We start from the raw sequence: 27857 nt of genomic DNA on the forward strand, positions 1-27857 counted from the left end.
TTTTCCAAGCAACATGCTCTTTTTCATGTTTTTAAGTGTGGCTCAGTTGTGTGGCACTCCTGGGCCTTATGTTATCCGCCAACATTTTTGCAGGATATTATTGGTGACATAGATCATGTTTCATTCCTTTGAAGTGTAACCAAGCGTCTGAAAGAATGGTTTGACCTTGTTATGATAAAGATTAAGAAACCAGAAAAGTAGCAAGGTTTGCGTCATAGCAAAGTCAACTCTAGCTTCCCTCCTACATAGAGGCCTGATCACTAAGTGCAGGATGGAATTGCAGTAAACTGGGTTATTGTCCAACCCCTGCCACTTGAAAAATGCACGAGGAGCCCAAAAAGTATCTGTCGAGGTAGTAGCCAGTGACAATCTATTATTGATTTATTCAAGTTAATTTTTGTATTGTCTATGTTCCTGCATGAAAAATTTAATGAAGTGCTCAGGAGGTGCTCAGCGGCACACAGAAAGGTTAAAGAACAACAAGAAAACAAACTTCAAGTTACCATGACTTTATTTTATTTATCTTCTTCACACCACAGCCAAAACAGTTTATATCAACAAATGCATGAGTATTAGTAACAACAACATACTGTACTTTCTAGACAGACACAAAAGGCCACTCAATTCAACAAATCAATCTAATAAAGCAAGAAATCTGTTCTTTAGAGAAACTGTGTTTACATCACATCCTCTCTCAAGCTTACGACAACATTCTCTGTAAAATATTATAAGTGCTGTCACATAACGCCTCAGCACTGAGGGAAAGTAAATGAATCATCCTGCTCAAGCTGTAATGAGCAGGTGTCTGAAAACAGGAGAGATAATGTGCACCTTTCTTTTTTTCTAACCTGTTGATCTCAAAAACTGAAAAAGGCAAACTTTCTTAAACCAAAACTCAACCCTGAATAAAAATCCATTCATAAAATGTTAAGTCGTAACATATCTAACACAACGTGTGGAACAACTGATTTACTACTATGTCTGAAAAGCATTACTACATATTTCTAAGAAACGGCCATTTTGACACGACAAATCATACTTTCCAAGATCTTTTTTATTTAAGCTGATCAATATATCCAATTGCATTTCATGCTTCACATTTATAGTAATCCTTAAGGGGGGACAAGAGATGTCTTATTACAGGAACACTCCAGGACTTTCCTAGCAGTCGCTGTCTCTGAGACCGGCCCATGTTGCTGACATCAGTGTAATGAGAAGGTAGACCAAACAACCTACAAGTAAAACAATGGTTATTCACTGAATGAGGGGTGAACAGAAACAGGTTTTTACCAATCAGCAGGGTCATACTAATGTAATTTGCTTCCAATGGACCTTTTTACCGATGTCATGCAATATCAACAATCCTTCATGTTTTACCTTTAAACAATAAATAACCTCCAAAGATTAATTTATGCCCCCTGGTATAAATCAAGCTGTGAGGCTTTTTTTGGTTGTTGTTGGAATGAAAAAATCAGAAGTGTCTGACATTGGTAGAAAGGTCGATTGGTATGTGAATAAGTAAACAAATTGCCATGTTGGTAAAGTTTAATATAATCAAATAATAATAGCATTGTTACCTCTCCATCTCTGTAATCCAAAGAATGTCATCCTTCTGTTGCCCATCACTTGCTGTAAACTGAACTGGGAATAACCCTTTCTTGGTTTGGAGCATAGAATTGGCATTGGTGGTTAGAGTCTGTACCTTAGTGAACTAAAACAATATAATGTCAATATATAACCAATCTATTCCCTAAACTACACAAGTAGCCTCTACCAAACCTCAAGAATTGTCAGGCCAGAGGTGAAAACAAGATCTGGAAAATACCCCTACCATGGGTGAAGCAACCATGTAAGCACATATACATGTGTGTACCTACGGAAACCCAGTGAAAATACACCATTTACTGTATTAAAATTATTACCAAAAAGCTTCTCTAATAATTCAGTCAACTGGATTAATGGTCTCTAGTGTTTCCTATTAAACCTACTATCAGTATCCCAAAGGTTGACATGTTAAGAGCACAAGTTTCTCAATACTCAACATTTTACCATGTTTTGATTTATGAAACTGTTTCCTGGAAAACATGGAAAATGGCATTTCCGAGCCCAAAACTAACGCTTTCCTGGGGGGCGGGCATGCCTTCCATGATTAGCACAAACATATACCCCTTATGCAATGCTTTTGAGTGGTATACAGTACCATTAAAGATCCCAAAAGTCACTTGTATTTTTATACCAAGAAAATACAAGCGAAAAGTGGGATATTTCATGGTGTACCACGAGAGAGCACTGCATATCCAATAATGCAGTGGCCTTCACAATCAATGTGACATACATGTGGCACACAATGGAAAGGTAGGATGTAGTACTGTTTAATATACAACAGCTTTCCTGTACTCTAATTGGCTGTATATTCTATGCCATGGTATCTGTACATACCAGTATACCAGTATATGTAAAGGATATCGTAGAGTTGCATCACAATACAGGTTAGCAAACTTCCAAAAGTTAGCCCAACTCTTCTTTCTTTTCAAACTTTCTCTTTGATGCATACTCATGAAAATTGCAGGCTACACCACTGCCTACAAACACTAGTTTAAATACTTTCTCTCACACCATGCTCCCAATTTTTGCGCATCCATTTTTTTCTTTAATTCTCTAGTCTAGTTCTTACATGGCATTCCATAAAGGAAAGCAAGGGCTGCTAACAAAAAGTTAATGCTGTTAACCCACAGAGAACACAATACTGCTCTATTTGAGTACAATGACATCAACACCTTGAAGAATGATAGAACTTTAATCAACCATCTTATTCGAGCTAAATAGCTGGCAAGCTATAGTTTGGATGACTGTACATCAATAGTGTATGTTAAGATATGAAATATACAATGGAATATAAAGAACAACTCTAGAGTCCAGAATAATGACTATTCTCTTAAATTACACCCTCTTGCTTTGATTTTGAAGTGGATGAAGTTAATAAAGCACTCCTCTGAATAGTTGCACAGAGCACACTGTTATGGGGGAGTGCTGCATTCTTTCATGACACTGCTGCATTGGTACGTTTGTCTTCACACACCATGTGTTGTTTTCAAAGTCATAGTATTCAACAGTAAGAATGTGAGGATGAACTTCACTTGCACCTAAAAAAACAAGTCTGTTCCATGGCACGTAATACTACCTCACCAGTCAGGGAGTGTGGAGTTGGCTATTAAACACCATTCATTTGTTTTTACATTGTACATTTCACATCGTACATTGTACATTACATTGTTCATTTCACGTAGTGCATACATATGACTGTAACCACCCACAATGAAAATGTTCCCATGAGCTGCTGCACCACATGCTAATCACCTTGCCTCTTTCATGTGTGCTATTCCCTCCCAAGCTCCTGTGATCATGTCATATCTTGAAGCATCAGCTCGGTTTCTGTCCATAGAATATGTAACACACCAACCCAAGGCATAGACGTACTTGTCACTAGAAACAAAACAAACACCTACTATTTGACCAAGTTGGGGGAGAGGAAAACATTGCCAGATATCAGAATCAATGTTGTGTCCATAAAGAGTGGTTTCTATGGTTCTTGTGCGAATGTTGTCTAAGACCATCATGACACAAACATCTCCTTGAAAAACAAATATCTTCTTGATCACTGTCAGTAATCCACTTGTAAAAGTATTTGCTGTTAAAGAGTTTTTAGGTATACTTGAGAAATTAAATGGAATCCAACGATTGAAGATGGCGTCATACCATTCACAGGACTTGAGAATGGTGGTAAAATTCACAGGTCTTCCTCGGCATGATACAAGATGTTTACCAGTCATTCCTGGGTCTGAAAGCTTGAACCACTCATCACTGTCTGGCATGTAACAAAGGGTCATCCTACACCCACGTATAAGAATTCCCTGTGATTCCTGTGCTTTTCTTGGTGCCTGTGGCCATGCAGTTAGTTCAGATGGTTGTTATATTAAATGCAGCACACTTGTCACGCGATTCATGTAATCTTCATAGAGTCCTAAAGTGATGACGTCACAAAAATAAAATTTTTGAAATTATGAGAAATGATGTCATATTCTTATAGAGGATCCTAAAAGATGCCCTCATCCCAAAAATTAGCTCTGAATTGCAATTCCCGATAGAGAGATAAGGGATCAAAGTTTGATAGCATCCCATACCAACCCTTCAAAATTTGTTTCAGTTCCTTCAGTTTAGAACTGGCTCAAAATTAGAGAGACTTAAATGGGGCAGTACCAAATTTCCATCCTTTATATTTCGACTGGGAATTACAATTAAGAGGTAATTTTTGGCAAGGACCCTTTTTTAAGGACGCTCTATTCGAAAATGGCGCCAAATCCCATAATTTCTCAAATTTATTTTTTTGGTGACATCACACTTTAGGACTCTATTGTCCACAACAAGATCATTTGTTCTGATATCACTCAACAAGTAGTCACGCGTTACAAAGGACAGTCGCACGTGGCGGGAAAATATAACGCCCGGGCGGAGTATGGGGTTGGACGCCTGGATGTTACTTACACAAGGTAGACGTGTTAATAAACCGCTGTACATGTTTACCTCCCTTGCTTGCAGTTAGCACGGTTAGGTTTGCTTGCGGTTAGTGTCACTCCAGTTTGCTTGCGGTTAGCGTCACTCCATTTTGCTTGCGGTTAGCGTCACTCCATTTTGCTTGCGGTTAGTGTCACTCCATTTTGCTTGCGGTTAGCTTTCATTTGTATGTTAGGGTAACTCTATATTAATTTATATTACTGTTCATTATATGTAGTTTAAATTTTCCACCTTCCGGCAGCTAGCAGCTCGGTGGTACAGTGGTAAGTAAGGGCACAGTGGCCCGGGTTCGACTCTCAGTGAGGGCAAATTTATATAGTTCCTTTTCGTCATAAAATAGTTACAAGACTTAGAATTTTAAGTCATATTTAGTTGACATACTGTTTCTTCGTATAGGAACCCGAGAGGAAGTCACCCTCAATCTACGCCCGTGAGGTAGTAACACCCGCACGTGGCGGAATAATTCCTCAAAGCTTCTCTTTCTCTCATCCCTGTCTTGACCAACCCACATTGTTATGATCTTAAAAACATCTCCTTCTGCGTTAATCTCGATCTCATCACTCGACTTTTCAAGTTCCTGAGCTGACAAATTCAAAAGTCTTCGGTCTGGGCGACCGCCATCAAGTGCGAATGTATGAATTTTCTTGTCGCCTCGCCAAGTTCGTTGAACTGATAGCTCTCGGCAAAGTGGTACACGGAAATGCAGTTTGAAAGAGACAAGTTCTGCTTCAGAAAACTCCTTGTGACAGTTTTTAGTTCCGTAAGAAGGAGGTTGTCAGCTGCTACCATGAGATCCTCGGCATCCGCTTAAGTTGATATTTGAACTCTGCCTGTGTAAATAAACTGCAGAATATGTTTCACAACAGACTCTGTTAACATGTCTAGCCGAATGACTCCTTCTATTGCCTCCTTCATGCCGCTATTCAGTAAATTTTCAAAGAAAGGACTTGCTTTCGACAGAACCTTTCTATGGATCTTGAACGCTTTCCCGTTCTTGATCAGCACAGTAACGTGGCGCGGAAGATTGCTTGTATGCTCCTTGTTCTTGTGATGACTTTCAGAGGCCATTTCACACTTTCCAACATAACTTGGATGGGAACCCATACTTTGGATTTAAAGTGTAAGTCGTACCCACTCGGAACTGATGGAACTGTCGTTTAAAGTTTTGTCCGCGTTCCACTTGCCAACATAGAGACCTGGGCATATTGTAAAATTGGATTGGATTGGATTGGATTGGATTGGATTGGATTGGATTGGATTGGATTGGATTGGATTGGATTGGATTGGATTTGTAAAACACGGATTTGTAAAATATGGATTTGTAAAACATGAATTTGTAAAACATGCACTGCCGGGCCCACTACCGGTAAGAACTTTGAAAATGACATTTGTTTGACTGTTAAATTGTCTATTTGTTTGCCTGGAAAATCTGTGTTTTACAAATCCTATTTAGAAATCCTTATTTTACAAATCCAATCCATATCTTTCGATATACCGGACACGGCGAATTGATCGACGTCGTCGAGTCCACCTCCAGTAGCGCCCTTGACACGCGGATCGCCAGAAGCCACCCGACCTAAAAGTCCGTTCTCGCCCGATTACGTTATAACAGAACTAAGAATGAACAACATATGGAGATCAGCGTGCCGTTTCCCAGAATTAATTTACATTTTCGCCCATGTGAGGACAAGGCAAACATTAGGCTCGATTTCCGCCGCTCTCTCGAGTCTAGTCTACGTCCCTAGTGCCTTCGGGGGAGGACTGCGAGCTCCTGTCCCGAGCAGCGGATGGTGGTCGAGCCTAGGCAGATATGACATAAGCAATCTCACTCATTTTGAACAAACTTTAACCGACATTTCGTTCACCAAGTTTATCAAAAATACAAATTGGTTTCGTCCCCTGACAAATCCTAGGGGTATTAGGGCTCCCACTATAAATCCCAGGGAAAAATCCCCAAAATCCTCACAAGAAGGCACTGACCAGAGATATCTTGCAATCCCACAAAATCCCCAGTAGACACAAGAAAACAAAACAATGGTCTTGAGGTCTTCTTGTAACAGACGAAAGAAAAAGTGAAGAAAAATTGACCTTGGCCGAAAAAGTTCATCTGTTAATCAAGAACGGTGGTATTCTAATAAATCCCCGATCAACATTGAGGCCTCTGATATTTTGATTTCCGCCGAATACTAATGGACCATTGCTATTGTTTTAGTAATCAAACCACTGACCATGTTTGCTGGTGTTTGCGAGCAGGCTCAAATCTGGGTTGCACTATTTTGGGGCTATCATTTTCTTCAAAAAGAATGCTGCCCAAAAATACTAACTGAGCAAGCGTGCGTTATAAATCTTCCTGTTTGTTTGTTTGTTTGTTTGTTTGTTTGTTTATTTATTTATTTATTTATTTTTTTTTTTGCATTGCAGTCTGGAATAAAACGTTGCTTTTACGCATTCAAGAGCAGAGAACAGCGTTTGTTCTCTCCAACATGTTACCACTAAGCGGCTGCCCAGGACTCCGTCGCATTGTGAAGTGTTTCCATCACAGAAGTGAAGTGTTTCCATCCACTCCAGATCCGAGCAGGCCGCCTCTTCAGATCTGGATATTGCATCATCCGGTTGAAGACAACAAGTGACAAACGTCTCTACAAAGATGGTGAATTTCTCGAGACTCTCCAAGACACCCGCAATTGCTTTGACTTCCAGCATGGTCTATTGTCCCATTTTATTAGCTAACTGGAACCATTTGGCTAATCAAATTCAGAATTCATCCCAAGTTAATTTGGAGCGATTTTTTGTAGAATGGGTCTTGTGTTTGATAACGTCACATGCTCAAAATTCACCCCAAGCTTCGTTTGCGAGTAACTTTCTCAAACTTGTTGTGCTTTCTGTTATTTTCGCGTGGGTATTCTCTTTATCTCTGCTGCTTTGGGAATTTGTGCATAATAAAATTACAATTTGCCTTTCTAATCTGAGGCTTGGTGGTGAAATTCTCGTCTGATGTCAACGTGCACTAAGGCTATTGTATCACACCGTCTTCTCGCGAGACCACGACGCCCTCGTTCCCAGGGTCTCTCAAAACAATTCTTAGCCTGATCGCAAGTTACACGAAACTCAAAGGGGGGCATCAAACGTAATTTGGTCGGTCTGAATTCCGGGGGATACTTGACCCGTGATTGTAAATAAGAGTACCCCTGGGGGTTTGAAGTCCTGACCCTGTGGAGGACAACACCCTTTTTTCAAGAACCCCGTTCAGGACAAAGAATTGGGAACCATAACCTTCTAAATGTCAGCAAACGTCTCTGATCTCGGATTGCTAAGCACCTTATAAACTACATTATCATATTTAACGACAACCACCCGCACAACAATAGGTCAGGTTCAGAACTCCTTTATGAAAGACTTTAGTAAAACTATAGTCGCTGTTCAAGACGTTCAAGGCAGTGAGGCTTAAAACCATACCCTATCCGAAGGCATGTTAACCGCCATATAAGGGAGTGCCCCTCCCCAAACCCGCCACCTTCTGAATTTAGTGCAGTTTGCAAGGTTTGTCAGTATTGTGTTTCATCTTTTCAAATAAAGTCAAACTTTCATTATACACGGTCGCTAAGAGCACCTGGTCCCGTGGCTCAGTGGACCTAGCAACGGTGATCTAATCGGGAGGTCGAGGGTTCACATCCCAGCAGGGTCAAATAATTTTTCTCTCCTTCGAATGGTCCCCCCGCCATTTCTCTTCTAGGGCCAACGCTCAGAAAGAAATACCTCAGTTGATTTCCAGCACTCCAAATTACTTTACAGCAAGAGAAGATCAGGGTACCTTGATCTTCTCTCATTAAAAGTTAATTATCGTCCTTTTTCACTATATATTATTTGGTTTGATGGCTCAGTACTGCCTTTTGAGCAGCTGGCAGCTCAAAAATAAGGTAACAAGTTTTCAACCGCTTCTCGCAATACCTAGTTTCAAATGCAACAAGAAGATCTGGCACAAAATGTCATAATTAGCCTGTAATCATTATTTGAAACAGCTTCGCATCTAGGTAATAAAACACTAGATACAAATAAAGTCTCTGAATTATTGAAATCGCAGTTTTACCCATGTGCTAGCTTTGCTAGTGTGTCCGTTTTTCAGTGGCAATGCACTTGTAGATACCATCTCTAACACGAAGATCGTTTGTGTCGTGTTCTCTGCTTACGTACCTTGGCCTGCCGTCCACAATTTGGTTCAAGACAATCTTGCAGACACAACTTGTCACCTGGTAGAGGAACGGTTGGCCTGCAAAATCAACAGTACAAGCGGCATATCACTGCATTAAGAAAGGAAATCACACTCAGGAAAAAAGCGTCTACAGAAACAACGCATGCGCCCAACGCATACTTGCACCCTACTTTAACCGTTTTCCACGCTATGCAGACTATGAACAAATGAAAAAACCTCGGAAGCGTTCACTCACACTAAATACGATGATGACAGCGCCATAACCTGAAGAAGTCGAAGTAACTACACTTAAGAATGTTCTGAGTGTCTGTATGAGGATTGTCTCCTAGAGGTATGATTAACGCGAGGTATGCTATAATCCATCTATGGCATGGCAATAAGTCGTCGTTAACGTCTGACTATAAACCTAGGAAGCTCACTAGGCTGGCGCTTTTCATGTCATAAAGTGATTAGCAGTATATTCTATTGCCCTGGGTTAGGATGCTACTCCATCGCAGGTAATCTCTCCTCTCACACACTCTATAGGGGTGGAGAGAGCCAGTCTGAGATTAAACTGACTTTCCCAAGAACACGACCCGGTGTCTGTGGCCATAGCTCAAACCCAGGCTGCTCGATCAGATCAAAACAACAAGGCGTTTATGGAAGACAATAAACAAATTGATTGAAGCTGTTATCCAACCAAGTTAGTTCTCCGTCATTTCATAACATGTTTGTTAACTGTGAAGGTGAATTAATCAACATGACACGAGCGTGGGACAAAGAAAAATTCTGAGTCCCTGACAGGAATCGAACCCATGACCTCCCGAACACCGGGCGGGCGCTCTATGCACTGAGCTACGAGAACTCATGTCGGGGACTCGTGTCATGTTGATTAATTCACCTTCACATTTCATTACCGAGCTTAAAATTCACCATCTTTATTAACTTATCATGTTTGTTAACTGTTGGGCTACCACGTCTCGGACTCCCACTATATATCAACAAAAGATAATTATTTCCACAAATTTTGGTTAAAATCACCTGTTCATTCCAGGCAGGTTTCCCCAGAAGTACCGTGCTCTGTGCGCAGGAGAAATCTCTTTTGCGTCTACAACCACTGGATTGCACTGAAACCAACAATCACTGTTATTTACTCCATTAAGATTAAAGTTACTAGTATCTAAAGAAACTGCTGGGCTGCAACAGCTGGCAAGTGACACACTTAGGTCAACAACAACTTCAAGGTGATAAAGGAAAAATATCTGCCAGAGCAAGTTTTATTTGTGAAGCCCACGAACGTTTCAATCCAGCGATGGGCCTTTCTCAGAGCAAAGATTAGTCAGCCATTGCATGTGATTTGAGGTACCAAGAAAAGTGTATGTTTTTAGTGCGTCTCGATTGTATATCTCCTCGGTCATAGGCTCCTTGTTTTCAGATTTTTCTCAAGTTTCCAACTAGCGCCTATTCTTGGACATGCCAGCACAAAAAGAGCGTCATGGGTAAGGAGTTGTTACACTGGTTCTTGTCTCTCTTCCGCCATTTGCACTGCAAACATTCGGCTACTGTAAAGAATTGGAGTCCATAGCACATAACACTTCCCTTAGTCAACAGTGGCGGATCCAGACCTTGAGCTAAGGGGGGAGGGGCAGTTTTCTTTTGCTTGCCCCACGGGCTTTTCTTCCTTCGGTGATTTTTTCTTTTTCTATCCAAAATAAGGGAGGGCCGGGGGTCCCGGGCCCCTCCCCTAGACCCGCCACTGGTCAAGGCACTTCATTAACATATCTCAGCGTTTCTGTCAAGTGTTCAGACATTAGACACAAAAAACTAACACTGTACATGTATATAAGACTCGAAGTTTTCCACTTCAAACAAAACAATTTGAAATCATGTTCAACTGAACAGCAAATAAACCTTCCGTATGAACAGGTAATTGGCCATAACCTCTTTCATACCTCTAAAAATCTTGAAATAGTGCTTTTATCTTCAGCTCTCATGCCAACAACATTTTCAAAAAGCCAAAAGAAAGGTCGTTCTAGTTCTGACTTGGGTCTCGCAAATTGAAGAAGCCTAAAAAAGTCAAAAAATAGCCGACCAGTTCCCTCTAAAAAAGAAAAGAAAAACAGCCATTAGTTCACGGCATCATGGCCAAATAACTCAATACAAATAACATGGCTGGCTGCTGACCACAAATGCCATTCTTTTCAACGCTTAGAAAAACTCAAGCAACAGATTGAAAAAATGCTTACCATTTTCCTAATTTCTCTTTTCCTACCACAAACATATCTTTTCTTATTATTCCTTTAAGTCTAACATACCACAAGTTTTGCAATAAACACACAATTTACTACAATTTAATTACTAATTAAACACGACTTTAGTACTGCGTCAAGAGACATATCGTGTTGTAACAGTTCTCTTTGCTGAGTCATGTACAATGGTAATAAATAGTTAACGCAGAGGAAAACAGAACCTAACTCTCGATATCAGGTTTGCAACAGTCCGTACGTTGTTGGACGAGTAGCATAACGTCTGTAATTCACTCAGTGAACTCACCACAAATTCCGCGTCTCACAGGATTAGCAATGGACAAGTCATTACATGGGCTTCCACCAAAAACAAAATCAAATGGTCCTAGCTCTTCCACCTCAAAAACAACCATAGATTGAGTTGTTTCTAATCACTGTCATAACTAAACTAAAGTGTTAGTAACCTTTCAGTCATAGCGCCGTATAAAAGTATCGCTATCATGATAGAATCAGTTGTTGTTGTTGTGGTTTTTTTTTTTTGACGGGGAAAAATACAACACTGCTGGCAAATAAATAAATACCTCAGTCATGATTTTTTTTCTGGCCACGGCTCTGTTTCAAGGTTGCACAATGCGAATCAAGCCAACGATTGTTGGATATACATGTAAAACCAAGAAGCTGCCTAAGCTGAATTAGAGTTGTTTTTGGTTTTACAAAGGACCGAAAACAAATAACAAATACACAGTGATTGATTCAACTAAAGAGAACCTGAACAACTAAACTGCCTGTTGAGATAAACATAACCTCTGTCACCTTATCCCTAGAGATTCCTTTGATGTCACCAATATGGTGGATCTTAGTTCCATGATGCACCTTGGCCACCTGTAAGATATGAAAGATACAAAAACAGTACATGCACAAAGGTTCCAAATTGTTATTTAAAATATCCTATATCAGCCTGGTTTATTCTTCCACAAATATTTTGCCATTAAATCGACACAATGATGTTAAAAAGTTGTCATGCCTTGAAATATACGATGTGATTGATCCCTTTCAGCGACCCAGCTTTATTTCTTCAAGTTGTACATGTAAACTGCTTGCTGGCGTGGGGGAGGCGGGGTGGGAAGAGTCAATAACAAGGCTATTCATTCTAGACAACCTTTCAATACCGACCTGCATCGCTTGTTCATCGATCTCAGAAGCACAGTACACGTCTATTTCAATACCAAGTTCTTTCAAAGCTTGGAATCCTGAAATTGTTAAACGAACCGGTTATATTGGAGTCCTCCCGTTTGACTGTAGTAAACCACTCTGTTTTTCAAGATATCACGGGCATAATTTCAGCTACGCGCGATCGCATTTCTGCAATAGTATTTATGCAGTTTGTTTTTATTTGCCAAAGGGGACTTGCAAATGTGCATTACTAAGGCAAATATCCTAACATAATAGTTCTTCCTTCAAGAAGCTGCGTTGAATATGGGATCTGACCCAGAATACGATTGAATGATGGATTCAAACAAAGATTCCTTAAAGCACTGGTATCAGTCACTACTCCTCCTTGTTATGCCTGACCAGTGTTGCTGACCAGCCAGCTGTACAGGTTAGTAGTTGGAACATTGTTAAAATAAGGTATATAGTGTACTAACCAGAAGCTATCCCATCAAATAATGACAGTACTCGGATTGGTCCGCGTTGCTCTGGAGGAACTGAAGGGAGAATGTGTGGTGCTTTCTGCAAATGATAATAAACAAGCCAAGCATGACAAATGCTCAACAGTGACAACCAACATAAAGTTCAGAAAATACCAACTGAATAGTAGCGACCCCTTAAAAGTAGAGTTAAGATTTAAATGTTGGAAGCAAATTCCAAACGTAGCAACCTTAACAGTAGCTTTCTGTTATGGGAAATATCAAATACAATTGTAAATAATTTGCTGTAGATGTCTCTGAAAACCAGAGTAAAGCTCTCCATTCTGTTCGCAAAAAAACTTCTGACTCCTCATTTCAATAGCTGATTGACTGTACAGTGTGTAAAGTGTATTTCAAACAATTACAGGACAACTAAGAAAGACCGAAATACAGTACATATAGTAGTGACTCTTGGAAAATGGGCTGCTGTATTCCAAAGTAACAAGGGCATTTAGGTTTGAAACTTAACGGGATATGATATTATTTGTCAAAATATCCAAACCATGAACTATAATCATCAAATGAACTATATAATGAAATTGTCACAACTACATTGAAAATTCAATTCTTACAAAGTCCTGTTCTTTGTCATTCATGAATAATTCCTGAAGCTTGGCTGACCAGTCTTGTCTTGGTGTGATAAGTCCTTGTGACTTTCCTGAACACATGTAGCACACCCACTTTTCACAAGCTGCAATCTAAACAACAAACAGTGATAAGTAGACGTTCTAAAATCATACCTTGACAGTGTTGGTTTCTTGTGACTGCTGTGTACCTGTTACACAGTCATGTGTCATCAGTTTGCAGTTATGTAATATCCACTAATTTCTGAACAATTATCCAAATAAGAAAACAACCCTTTCACCCTCACACTACTTTCTTTCATTTTCTTTTAAGCTGGAAAATGCTGCACCACTAAAACAACTGATAAAAAATGTGGCTCTGTGTATCCAGACATTTTGTTAATCCTCATAGCAAATAAGAACATTTTGTGTCCAAGATCATTCTCTCTTTCAACTCAAGTCTGTAAATCTCACACAGCTGCCATTCTTTACATCACTACGGCTTTGCGAAAAGGAAATAATTCTAAGGGTAGTCAATCCAAACCCTCCTAATAATAATGGGTTTATTACAAGAAGTGATGTTAGTGTGCATCCTTGGTGTACACATACACAAGAACCAAGGTATTGTCTTGATAAGTATAATTAGTATAATTTCCAGAGGTGAATATAAGAATTGGACATTCTGATTGGTCGAAAAGCTCATCAAATGACGCTATATTCACCTCGCTATAGCTTGGTTACTGAGCTCGCCATCTTTGCCATCTCAGCAAGTAAACATGGCGGACAGTTGCTGAATGAAGTTCTCATTTATTTGAAAGACATCACTCCAAGGACAAGATATTTGAAAGGATGGAGAATTTTTAAAATGACTGCTGTAGCCCTTGGACCAAAAATTTTTCAAGAACTCGTATTCAAGGCTTTCAAGAATCGTAAATGCAGTGGTTGTGTTGATCGCCAGCAGGTCAGATCGATTGACTAAAACTTATTTTTCTTAAAACTAAAGCTACTCATTTTTAGGTGATGATGACAACTGTGAATGAAGTCAACAACGATAAAACAAAGGTACCGGATAAATTTATCTTTTGTAGTGTTTCGCTTGTTTGTTTTACTGCCGAACTCGATGAGTAAATTGATTGACAATTGATGTACATGTAAGCACATTATTAAACCTACCGTTGCATGCGTGTATGCACACGAACAATTGCATCTGTGTTTTTATGTTTTAGTCTGTTATTTTGTAGTCCTTGATATTCACCTCTGAAAATTATACTAAAACAATTATTCGCCTCAGGCTCAGTGGACATTGGTGAATTTTCACCTCAACTTCGTCTCAGTGAATATTCACCAATGTTCATTTTGCCTTTGGCGAATAATTGTTAATTACCGGTAACATCATCACTCACTTCTGTCACAGCAGTTTTTCCACATAACATGCCTATACAGAGGCTACAGTATGACCTGCAAGAGCACATAAAATACACTTGTCACTTAATCATAAACACTTCTACTCTTTTAATGAAGCTAGGAAAAAGGGATTACTGCAAATGTTATAAACTAGGCTTCAGTTTAAGTCAAATATAGCAACCAGCATCAAATTTCTCACTGAACCGTTAAAACCATTGGTAATGTAAGTTTATGGAGGACAGAGAATATTAGCTACTAGGGGATCGTCAAATTCTCAGCTCTAACATGGAGTGGGAATTCTTTAAGTTCACTTTGAAAAGGAAAGCACCTCCAATCAAAGTTAATAGAGGGGACTGGTTATGAAGCCCAGCAAACATCAAAGGAGCAAACAAAGACGCCAAGATTTATGTTGGAGGGTCCACGACAGTGCACAATCTTTTGTTTTGCACTCATACACTATGCATGAATTACATAACCAACACGTCTCTATTGGTTAGTTCCTCAGTATAGAGTAAACAACTATTGTGTTTTGCGCACCGTCAGGGCCAAAAAAGCAAACAAAAACATACAACAAAGAACTTTGTCGGGTTTCATAACCATTGCCCTCTATTAACTATGCTCCAATGTTTGACACCTCCTGGGTGTGAAATTTGGGTTCAAATTAAGAAATCAAATTGAGAATTCATTCTATCAGTTATGGCATGTTATGAACTAAAGCAACTTGTAAACTAAACACATTCAAATCTGATGAGATCAAAACATCATAGCAGCATCAAAAGGTTACAGTGTAATCTCTAATGGTTTCAAAGAACATTCTTACAAACAAATTAAACAGAGTTTATCATTGACAGTTGAATAAAAGGAACAAGTCAAAGGTACATTGGGGTTGCAGAATCAATGGGGCATATTCCAAAAATGTTGCGGTTTCAGAATTGGAATGTAATTGAAAACTGTTTCACCAGAAATACTAGTAATACCACGAAGTAGACATTACAATGAGGTACAGCCATATCCACTTTAAAAATCCTGGTTCCACCCCTGCAAAGCAATCTACTGCATAACTTACTTTCTTTGCAAAATGCTACACATTGGAAAGTAAAGAAGGATAAGGAAATTGCTACTGTGAATATTAAAGATGCCTCTTAACCTGTCAGAGTGTAGCTTTTCCAGATTTGAACTATTAAATAGCTGTCCAGAGAGTTTGCCTTTATTTCTGCCATGACATTCACAACTTTTTTCAAAGTTTTTAAGTTTTGCATCTCCAAAAGGGGATCACCTGCCACCCAATCCAGCCCCGCCCACACCAACCCCAAAATCCGCCTCTGCATTGGCACAGCTGCAAACAAAAAAGTTGGTCTGGGAATGGTTAGGTTGAATCCCTAATTAAGATTCTAGAACGCCTGTTTAAAGAATGGTAATGCATGGTACTCAGTTAACATTTAACAATTGAATGCTTTCGTGCAAAAAGGGCATATATAGCATTTTGGGTCGATTTATATTTTTTGCAGGATTGAGTTAATTTTTGGCAGACTGACTTGTTTTGACATGAAAAGCATTGTTGCATAATTGGTTTTATTGATTTGCGCTTCATTTTCAAGAAATAACATATGCAAAAACACTCTGGTCACAGGGGGCATGGGTTTTTTTTTCCTTTAAGTACATAATTTGTGGTTTTCTAACCTGAAGCACCCAGTCTTATCGCACATAAAAACCTCTTTTCCATCACCACAGATGGTGCAGTACATCTAGAAACAAACAAGCGATTGCAGTTAAAATTGTGACTCGTGACTTTCATAATTATGATTACTGAATGGTACATCCAACATTTCTTAAATATACAAAGATCCTTGTAATATTTCACGCTGTATCACTGACTGTATAATATCAGCCTGATTGTGTTTCTGCCAATCTTGATGTTTACCAACATTACATTGATTTATAGGACATTTTAAACATTGCTCTACCTGTGAACCATCCTCATCATACAGATATACATTTTCGAGGAACGATGTCTACAAGACAAAAGGAAAGACAATTTAAATGTATACCCTAACAAAATGTCCAGTTGCCATAATCAAAAAGAACTCGGTATCATCAACATACCCAAGTGCTTTTGTTTTGAATGCTTACCTTACATTCTTTACACAGACCTCCCTCAAACAAAGGGTGTTGAGCACAAACTTTATTATCACCACATGCTAGACAAATTCCTTTTAAAAGAACAATAATTATCAATATATAACAGAAATAAAACAAGAAAACATGCACATAGCTAAAAATAACATTAAAATAACCAATAAATATTATAAGACAAAATTCTACAGGAAACTGAGCAATTTCAACTTTAAGTGGACGAAAACCTAACTACCAGAATAATTGTCAGTATATTACAGCCTTTTTGCATTTTCTAAAAGTTAAATTTTTTGCATGAAATAACAACAAAAATAATTTCCCATGGGAAGTCAAGGAAATAAATTTCAAAACTCAGAGAAATTGTGCAAACACAGGTAAAATGTCATTGCCAGTTTCATTTCACCAGTACTTTCAAGTGTTTCATCTGTATGTCAACATTTGTTTTTGACATTTGATTTCTTACGGAAATATATTTAAAACAGTCATAAGGAAGTTTGCAATACAATGTAAATTTTGTTGGTACCAAGTGTTTGTCCACTAGTTGCTCAAACGTCTGGTGTATTCCCTCACTTTTTTAAGGTATCAGTATACCTCAATTGACCACCTCAAGTTAGCACATTTTCATGCAGAGCCAATTTGAAATAAATATGTAGAAGGTTTAGAAATTTAGCATAAGAAAGCAATATTTTTGTATTCACCTTTATCAAGTTAAATAAAATGCCTCAATTATTATGGCAATGTGATTAACATTGAAAATGATTTGTTACACATCCATTCAAATGTATGTCCCTGCAGATTTCTTTTTAAACTGACCAACTGCCCGCCAGCTCAACCGGCTGACTGCCACTCACTGTTCATTGGCTATAAGTTGTTTATTCATTGTAATACAAATGCTAGTTACTCTGGCCATGGCTACAACATCCCAGGGCTCAAAATAATTTTCAGACTATGGCCGGTCATGTTGACCACCCAAAGTAATTTCAGCTCGGTCACATCTCATTTCTGACAAGTCAAGATAATATTTTAAAAAAAATTAGGTAATGTTTGCCTAATTAAACCCACAAATATAATTTGTTTGTCCAGTCTTTTAAAGACCTCCTTTTAAATTCTCCTAATACAAAGAAAAGCTTAAAACTTAACCAAACATAGCCTTGGCAGGGCTCAGCAGCTCAATGAAGTGGCATGGTGCCAGTGGAATTTTTGCCACCTGCCAAAGAAAAAGTATCAAACGGATGCGTATTTGATGAAACTTCGAATTTCTCAGTTGGTATATTGAATTCCATGAGCCGTTGTTTTGATGTTCTACAAAGTATTTATGTCCATCAAAACATAAATGAAACCAAATATGCATCATTAGATCTTAATTTTGGGCTTCAGAAATAACTGGCTAAACAAATATAGCCAAAGAAGAAGTTTCTGTTTCCTTTATTCTCACCCGTGCAAATGCACAACAAATCATCACGTTACTATGAATATGGCTACAGTTACACAACAAGTGTTTGGAAGTTTCTCAATGATGTGACTAAAATTAAGTTCTAAAGTGTAAGCCATAAAAAATCTAAACTCTCTTGTAGTCATATTAGCGAGAGTAGTTGTTCACTTGGAACTAATGACCATCATTCGGTAGATTTTACAACTGATAGTGGCTAGATTTTGGTCACATGCTATGCAGGAGTTGAGAGTGTCTCAAATTTCATTCTCGAACAAAATACTTTTACGGGTGTCTGGAAAACCCAAATAACAAATAGTGCATATAGTGTCCAATAGTGCAAATAGTGGTGAACAGTCGCGAATAGTGGCGAATAGTGGCTAATAAAGGTGGGAATAGTGACGTTCGGCAACCAGTGCCTCACAGTCAACCTCGCAGCAATGTGAAATGGGATTTTCCCGCTAAAAAGCATAGACACTTATCAGGGCAAATTAAAAGGTGTTTCTAAATGTAATTTCCTCTGTTTTCACCACTGCAAAGCATAAATACATCTTTATAATGTTATCTTCATGTTTTCTGTTTTCTCAATGTCAGCGATGGGCAGCCCTAGCCTGAGTCCTAAGAAGAAAAGGTAGTATATTCAGTGAAATTCTGTTGCTTATTTGGATAATTAATTAACTCAAGATATAGTTTAGATGTTGTTGTTTATACAACCAGTTATCAGAGCAGCTTGTGTGTGTCTTTTTAGTTGATAAACTAATCACAGAACACTTGGCTCACATTTGTACTTTACTGTTTTTTTTTTACACAGAACATGATTGGTCAAATCTATCAGCGTCTGTGGATAAACACTATAACTCCATGTGATCAATTTCAACGAATCCAGATCAGTGCTGAACTAAAGCGGTGACTATTGACGACTATTTGTCACTATTCGCCACTATTTGCTACTGTTCACCACTATTCCCACTATTTGGGACTGTTCGTACTATCCACCATTCACTATAATAATAATAAATAAATAAATATTTATATAGCGCCTATCCATGCCTGCTCTAGGTGCTGTACAATTCACCAAAATGAGCTGTACTAATCTTAATAATTAAAAATGTGCATTTAAGAAAGTAATAAAAAGTAAAGATCGCTAAGAATAATAAGTTTTCTTAAAAAGATGAGTTTTTGGTTTAGATTTAAAAGAACTTAGATTGTCACATGAGCGGATAGAAACAGGTAGACTGTTCCAGAGTTCAGGAGCGGAAACAGCAAAAGCTTGAGAACCATACGTCTTCAGGTGAAAATTCGTGGGGTTAAGAAGTAATAAGTGTGATGATCGGAGGATTCTGGAAGGTTGGTAGTACGTTACTAGATCTTGAATGTAGACAGGAGATTGTTGATGAAGAGCCTTAACAGTAAGTAATATAATCTTGAATTTAATGCGTTCAGAAACTGGAAGCCAGTGTAATTCTTTCAGTATTGGAGTGATGTGGTTGTACTTTCGGGAACAGGTAATAAGTTGGGCAGCGGCGTTCTGAACAGACTGGAGCTTTTTTAAAGCACACTTCGGTACATTGTACAAAAGAGAGTTGCAGTGGTCTAGTTTGGAAGACACAAAAGCATGGACCAGGATCTCGGTGGTTTTCATATATAAGAATTTCCTCATCCGGGAGATGTTGCGCAGATGATAAGAAGCTGATTTACAAATAGAACTGATATGCGGAAGCATAGTCATGGTACTGTCAAATATCACACCGATGTTTCTAGCAAATTGAGATGGCTGAATTATGTCTTGACCAAAATGGATCGGTGGTAGAGACTGCTGCGGGTTGCGTTTCGAGTATAGATAAAGAAGTTCCGTCTTGTCCTTATTCAGTTTTAGCTTGTTAAGAGACATCCACTTGTCAAGATCAGACAAACATTCCTCAATTTTTCCAACTGTATTAGTTAATTCGACGTCATTGTTTGTTGAAAAAGAGATATATAACTGAGTTTCTTCAGCGTAGAAGTGAAATTGCATTTCGTGGTACCATAGAATGTCAGCCAGTGGTGCAGTATAAAGTAAGTACAGGATAGGCCCTAGGACCAAACCTTAGGGGACTCCACATTTAAGCTCACAAGACTGTGATTTTTTTCCATCGATTAAGGTAAATTGTGTGTGGTTTGTAAGATAGGAACGAAACCATTCAAGGGCAGTGCCACAGATTGAAAACTTGGATTTCAGTCTTGTTAGAAGAATGTCATGATCAACAGTGTCAAAAGCAGCAGATAGATCAAGTAGCAGGAGTATAACACAGTGACAATCGTCAATGGCACGCAAAATATCATTGTGTACAGGTACAAGAGCGGTTTCACAGCTATGAAATCGCTTGTAGGCTGATTGTAGCGGTTCATTAAGTTGGTTGGATTCCAAGTAGTCCTGCAGACGTACTGCAACAACTTTTTCGATGATTTTTGAAATGACCTTGAGAATTGAGATAGGCCTATTAAGGATTTCGTGGTCCAAGGATGGTTTCTTGAGTAGTGGCAGTAAGACGGCAGTTTTTAGTGAAGGAGGCACATATCCAGATTCCAGGGACAAGTTTGATTATTGGCTATTTGCAACCATTCACTATTCGCAACTATTCGCTATTTGCTATTCAGGTTTTCCAGATACCCTAATACAGATACAGAAACTGATAAGGCCTTTGGCTTTTTTGTTGGTACATAATTATTACACCTTTTGTAAAAGTAACTTTTATCGGTTGGTTCTAAATTAGATACTGGGTTCATGCTCAAGGTTACATTTACCGCTTGATGGAAATGAAGCACACTGCAAAGTGGGTGTTTTGATGTCCCAGAGTCCCATAGTGTCTAGCGTAAAGTTTTGTTTTGGCATCTTGTTCATCGATTCTTGTGCAGTGAAAGTGAAAGAAATGACAAATATCTTGACCTCTGTAGAGCAATACATGTACCTTTGAAATATATGCCAACAAAGAGAGGTGCTCTGTGACAAGGGTGGGACAGTCAAACAAACCTAAAGCGCCACAAAAAACTGAATCTGATCGGATTGCCTTTGCCGTACAGAAAACCTCTGCTTTTCAAAAGGCTGAATAGTTTTGCATTCTGAATTGAAAACCTCTGCCGTCCTAACAGATGAAATTTTTTTTTGAACAGATAGCAGTAGTTGTTCGAACGGCTGAATATTTTTCTGAACGGATAACCCCAGCCATTCAAATGGCATTCCTATCGATCTTGAACACATGACAAACAGCAAGCAAACAGCTTTTAGCCATAGGAACAGCTACCCATTGGTGTATGTTTTCATGTGAGAGGTCATAATAAAAAAGTGATTAAAAATCTAAGATTTACAGTTGAGGATTTGATTTTTTATTCAAGAATGAACCACATGACCGTCTCAACATGATGTGACCGGTCAACATTACCGGTGAGTGAAGTTTTTGGCCAGTCAAGTCACCATTCTGGTCAGACGTTGTCTGTTGACCGGCCGTTATTTTGAGCCCTGCAGCCAGAACAATAGTCTGCTTGGTTAGGGAAGCCTACTCACATGTAAGCCTTTAATGACTTCTTTATACACTTCCTTTACATTATTACTATTTTGTAATAGTAGTAATTCTTGTTTTTAGCAGTTAATATATAAATGTAAAGACCTTCCAACAACTAAATAAAGATTTGCGCAGTTGCAGGCTAGCTGGATGAGATTGTGTTATTTACTCTTATGAGATGGTTGAGGTACAAAAATAATAAAATCTTCAAAAGATAATCTAAAAATGATTCTGACATTAAAGAGAAACTAAATACCAAGTCATCATTATTGTTTCTACTGAATTAAATCAAACTCTGTTACCTTCTACTTTCCTTTCACCAGTTCTTACAGCATCAAATAGTGCTAAAAATACAAATATTGAAATTATATCTTGATATTTCAAACATGGTCATTAAGATGTGCTTGGTGCAACTGTCAGCTATGCTGTAGGATGGTTGCTGGAATAAGATTGACTAATACCCCCCCCCCCCCCCCCAAAAAAAATAAAACTGAAACTATGGGTGATAGAACATTAAGTTTGAGTCTAGATACACTGAACGATCTTGCCGAAACAGAAAATAAAAAGGCCACTGTCTAGTATAATGACCTAGAGATGAAAACCATATTAAACAAAGAAGTTATTGCTGATTTGCAATAGGCAGGTACAAAAGTCGGACCACCAAACCACCATTTTGTATTTTTAGCACCAGTTCCTCTTGGATTGGAATGACTCTTTGATACTCCCCACCCTAGGGACAAACCACGTGACTTTGAGGTGGGGGGGGGGGGGGGAGATTTTAATCCTTTCATGCACAAGGAAGTTATTTTGATCCTAGATGAATTGGTGTTTCAATTTCCTTAAATTTTATTTATTTTTTTATGATCCATGTTGATCTGAGTTGAACCAAGTTGTTCTGACCCAGACTGGTGGTCCGAGTTGATCCGGTCCGACATCTGACATTTGCACACTGAAAAACATGGTTACTACTGTACATAGCAGATTAATTGTAGTAATGATAACATGATTATTATGTGCAGAAAACTTTACCTTTAATATCTTCTGCCAGATTTGGTTCACTGACTGGTTTGCCAAACCTTGTCTTATGATCAGAAGTTAAAGGCATTGTCTCTGATGTCAGGTCCACTTCAGTTACAGTGTCTGCTGGTCTGTGCATCACGTCTGCTGCGAGTTATTGATTAACCAAACAGCATTAATTATAAATTAATTCTCGACCTGTATCTATTCTTAAAGAGAGCAGCCTGAACTTAACACACTTACGAGAAAATAATTGAAATTGAAAATAATTCAGTTGTAAGTAAAAATCATTGTAAATTAATGCAGGCATCTGAAAGAATTTTTGGGGGTATGGCATTTCTGCAATATTTTAAATATTTATTGCTTTCGACAGAACGTAGTTCTAATCGCGTAATCAATAACAATTCGAGACCCGTGAATCCATCTATCTAGCTATCTATCTGTCTGTCTATCTATCTCTTGGGGGACACTAACTTGGCCCCCCAAAAAAATTATTCAGGGGTTAATGACGTCATGTCCATGCTTGTCGCGTCTCCATGTACTCATTGCGTCTCCATGTGTTTATCTGCTGTTACCGGCAGGTTGCATATTTAAAGTTTGAAGTTAGAGTTATGGCGTTAAATGACCTTATCGCTAAGACTTATCGATGTCTTCACGAAATGTGTACGACTTTTGGGACAAACACAAAGGTACGGTTTGGCTGCCTGTTGTCTACCATCTTGACTTCGACCAAAAACCAACACTGCTTTGTGAGGAATAAATCGATGGAGGAAATGTGTTGTTTCACTTTGCTGGCTTTGATTTCTGTGTGCAAAGTACATTACTTTAACTTACCGAGTTGTGTAGCTCAGCAAATGGCCATGATTCGTGGTTATAGAACCATCTTACCGAGTTGTCTAGCTCGTTATAGCGGGTTAAATGAATGGAAACAGAAGCCGCACATTTAACTAGAGAATGTTGGTATGTAAACAAACACCTAGAAAGACTGTTCAGCTAGTTAAACGGTTTATTAGTGAATAACAGTTTATTTATTTTACATGAATGTAAATGATTATGTTGTTCTCGTCCCCTTCAGTCCCAGGTCATTGAAAGTAAATTAAAAATAACAAACAAAACTTGGCATAGCCGCAGAGCCTGAATTACAAAATTCTGCAAACCAAACTGAATTTGCCTTTGGGCAAATGAGAAGATTTTCATGAATGCAAATTGAATGGGAGCTTTAAAATTGCTTACAGGCCAGAGTTTAAGCTTGATCTTTTGTTTACGTTTTGAATTCATGCTGAGTTTACCTCAAAACATGAAATTTTGAAGGCCTACTATTTTTACGAGTCTACAGAAACTAGCGCCATCACGCAACGTTTTGAACAACAAATCGGCCATCGTAGTCTATATAAGGGACCTCTTCACTGGCATGGACTTTGACACTATGATATATCTGTCTGTGTAAAACCTCAGTTGTTCATGAAAAATGTTGATTTTAGCAATACACAGAGTGTGATGAACGCTCAATGATCTATTGTAGTCTTACCGCAGTATTACGTAGTTCCGTTCTAATCAAAGGAACAATTCAGCCTTATAGTTTCTGTACGTGCACGTAGCTATTAGATTTGTCAGTTGTATCCTTGCTTTCACCACGAACGCAAGTCACCTAAGTTGAAGAAGTTAAAAGTGACCGCCTAGTGAAGCCAAAGCAGTCTACCTTTAGAGGCAAGCGTAGGACTGATATGTAAGTGTTGTCTTTACCTTTTAATAGTTAGTTTCCACGGAATTCTCAGTTAGTTTTCTTATCGATCGTATCTTATTAGTTATTGCAATTCCATATATAGACTTGCTGTTTTCTACTGCCCTGCAGTCATAAGGTTTAGGTTAGTTTTCTAGTATCGTCGCAGTTTAGTGTAAGTTAAGTACATAAGTATCACGTGGACCTCAATGCTCGCAAGAAGAACTGTTTCTTTAGTAGCTTATGCTTTATTTTTAATCAAATTTCAGTTTACGGCTAAACAACGATTATCGCAATTGGTGTCAAGGAAATAAATCAATTTGTCCTACACATCAGCGTGCTTTATTTCGTCAGCCCATAAAGTAGTCCTATCTTTAAAAGTTGTCTTCACCGGCTCACGACACCTCTAGTTCGCTCGAGAGTCGTCGGCCGCTACACAGAGGTTGAAAGTCAGCTAGTTAAATCATTTAAGGTATATATATGAAAGTGACCATGTCAAACGCACTCATGATGTTTGATTGCTACTAGTTTATATTCTTTGTTTGGCAATCATTAATTACAGAGTAGTGTACACTTCCTGCTATGTAACTAACCAACATTTTTCATACTCGTAAACAAATAATTAACAGGACTCATTCAGTAACAGTCACAGTGAAATAGGTACACTGGAATTCTGATTTCTCAAGCCAAAAATGGTTCAGAAATGCCAACTGCAGAGGTATTGCTTCATCCCAAACAACCAGCTGCGGGGACGTTCATAGAAACACTGCTGCAGCAGCTTTTTTGTTGTAGCAGATCTTTATTTACAAACAAACATAGTTTATATATGTAACAGAAATTTGCAGAGAGAAACCATTGGACACTTGACCATGTGGCATGACAGGAAGAGGGTCTGGCTCGTTACCCCCAGGGGGTTATGAAAAAAAGTGAACCATTAAAATAGAGAACAGAACATGTCTGGAAGTTTTAGTTTTAAAAATTTTCAAAGCCAGAGTTACTGAATTTTTCGTTTAAGTTATCAGGACTTTCAGTTAATTCAGGGTTCTAGAAATCATGATTCCATGACATAACATTAATACATATAGGTCAAATCTATTCTACATACCTTCAGTTGGTGCAAAGCCTTTAGGACCACTTGGTTTAAAGCCAGTAACTGCCCACTTCACCATTACATCTTCTCTCTCCCTGTCAGTAAGAGCTTCATCCTTTTGCTCTGAGCTTTCCTTTTGTTCAATCTGTGCTTGTCTCATTCTGCCACCTTGCTTGTTTTTCCTTAGTTGCTGATTGTCAGGCTTTGTGAACACTTTTCCACACCTTTTAGCTGCCACCTGGTACAAATGTAGATTAATGAACAAAGTTTCTACTGGTTTTACATCAATATTGCTTATATCTCCTAAGATGTATATTTAAATACCTTGACTTGCTGTGGTTCAGTATTACCATTGATAATATATAGATTTAGGCAAGCCTAAAAGCGGAGCTCCTGGGCCGGGTTGTTCAAAACCCAGTTTAGCTACCCCGGGGTAGATCAGAATTTTAATTTTAATTTTGTAACTTTGCAGTGAGGTTTTCTGTTTACATTGTTTGGCCTCATGTTTTGATTTTGAATAATCTCAAACTACACCAGGAGCCCATGACCCAAAAGCAGAGAAAATATTTGCATAGAAGAAAGATTTACACTTCAGTTAACTGTTAATCCTGGGTTAACGTTAACTGGCTTTCAAACAACCCCGCCCTGATTACAACAAATTAACCTAACATGAGCCCACGATCTAATTGAAAACCAGCACTTAGTCAGCGGTCAACTTTAAAAGAACACAAGACCTTGATGATCTTTAAACCTGAGCCTACGATATGGTCACGTGATACTGGTCAGCGGATACCTTGTTTTGACAGGTGTCAAAATATCAGGTATAAGCTTTAAGCCAAGACTGCATGACTTGGTATTAGCTGGGGTATGGCTGCCATGTTGCAAGATGTTGTTGGCGTCGTTGGGCGCACACGCCCGTGATCTATGCCGCTAGCCACGTTAACCATGAAGAAAGAGTTGCATGGTTTTCTATTTCTATGCATGCATGTGATCCTGTTCCTATAGTTATGGTGCTCCGCTTGGCGGACCTTTGGGCCACCAGAGCTCTGCTATAATTTAGTATTTTCCTTTGTTTTATATACATTTTCATATGTATTAACATTCACTGACCCATACAAAAGAAAATTTCAATATTGTATGAAGGTTTAAATTGAACCACAGCATCAGCATACATAGTAGTCAACTGCTACTGTTATATCAGGCAGCAGATATGTTGGCAGGTCAGTTTTAACCACTATACACTTTACATACAAATAATAATATGAGGGGGTATGGGCAGGCTCTGACCACCACAACGCCGCAAAAAATTAACAACCACGGCATCACCGCAAGAGAAAACAACAAAACACTGTCACCACAACATATGTTTTTAGCCTCATGACTTGACATAACAATGTTTCCAGGAAGTCAGACATCCTGACAGAAACTGGTATTTTCACAGAAATAAACTACGTAGTTCAGTTTCTTTGATCTTTGGTCTGAGAGAGGTTAAACAAGAAACCACAGCACTGCAAATAATTTCATTTCACAGAACACCATAGGGTGATAAACACAACCATCGCACCCTGTAGGGTTTGACATCACCTCAACACCACAAGGTGGGATTTTATTCACCGCGTCACAGCGGCAGAAAACAATCAACAATGCAAAGTCCCACATCCCCCTCTAATATTAACAATTGAAATTTTAAAAAAAAATTTTCATATCTAAGAACAATCAAGTAATTACGTATTATAAAATATTGTCACAAACTATAAACTGGTCCTTACAGATGATAATTAAAGCATACATCAAAATGAAACTTACAGATTAGAAGAATACATAATACATCAGGAAAGAAAGCCCTTGCTGCAGCATTTTAATTTTGCAAATAAAACTCAACAGCAAAGTTGTCATTAAGTAAACGAGAGCATTATCCTAATTTAAACCAAGGATTAATCACATTCAGTGGCAGGTCACTTGAGGTTAGCACACCAGCAAGGTGGTAATGAAGGACTACTATCTTACAAAATGAAATCGAGAAGTTAACTTCTTGGGCCAAGACATGGCAAATGCAGTTTAATGTGACCAAATGCCACACAATGAGGTTATCACAGAAGAAAGAATCTGTATTGACAGGCTACTTTACTGATGTTCAGAAGATGTCCCTGGTGACAAGCCATCCCTACCTGGGAAGTATGCTAACCAGTGATTTAAGATGGAACTCTCATGTTAGTAATATTGTGATTAAGGCTAACAAGTCACTTGGCTTTGTTAAACGTGACCTA

General features: G+C 38.5%; 1 protein-coding gene, 1 long non-coding RNA gene and 1 pseudogene across 3 annotated transcripts in view; 1 reads left to right on the forward strand and 2 right to left on the reverse strand.

Moving 5' to 3' along the window:
• Positions 1-493: 493 nt before the first annotated feature.
• The window catches only part of LOC110054826 (DNA (cytosine-5)-methyltransferase 3A-like), a 33781-nt gene continuing 6417 nt past the window's right edge, over positions 494-27857 (reverse strand). Inside the window, exons 5-21 of one of the 2 annotated variants that reach the window (XM_089284885.1) lie at positions 25606-25828; positions 22793-22924; positions 22066-22107; positions 16793-16872; positions 16627-16674; positions 16343-16407; positions 14662-14716; positions 13268-13393; positions 12654-12738; positions 12181-12257; positions 11821-11889; positions 11315-11405; positions 10714-10862; positions 9803-9888; positions 8764-8839; positions 1578-1711; positions 494-1232 (exon numbers count right to left, since the gene is read on the reverse strand). In XM_089284885.1, the coding sequence (XP_089141011.1) occupies positions 1088-1232; positions 1578-1711; positions 8764-8839; positions 9803-9888; positions 10714-10862; positions 11315-11405; positions 11821-11889; positions 12181-12257; positions 12654-12738; positions 13268-13393; positions 14662-14716; positions 16343-16407; positions 16627-16674; positions 16793-16872; positions 22066-22107; positions 22793-22924; positions 25606-25828 (1683 nt within the window). In that variant the 3' untranslated portion in view covers positions 494-1087. Of the gene's footprint in view, positions 1233-1577; positions 1712-8763; positions 8840-9802; positions 9889-10713; positions 10863-11314; positions 11406-11820; positions 11890-12180; positions 12258-12653; positions 12739-13267; positions 13394-14661; positions 14717-16342; positions 16408-16626; positions 16675-16792; positions 16873-22065; positions 22108-22792; positions 22928-25605; positions 25829-27857 lie in introns of both variants that reach the window. The other variant, XM_020761223.2, reaches the window with a different exon arrangement.
• On the reverse strand, positions 2779-5347 carry LOC149115399 (kelch-like protein 25; annotated as a pseudogene).
• On the forward strand, positions 24412-24830 carry LOC149115400 (uncharacterized). The gene is made up of 2 exons (XR_016206033.1): positions 24412-24506; positions 24770-24830. It is a non-coding gene; the product is annotated as an uncharacterized LOC149115400 (long non-coding RNA).

Source organism: Orbicella faveolata, unplaced genomic scaffold, assembly GCF_042242905.1.
Source record: "Orbicella faveolata isolate gen_17 unplaced genomic scaffold, um_ofav_v1 contig_13, whole genome shotgun sequence".
In the NCBI taxonomy this organism is placed as follows: domain Eukaryota; kingdom Metazoa; phylum Cnidaria; class Anthozoa; order Scleractinia; family Merulinidae; genus Orbicella; species Orbicella faveolata.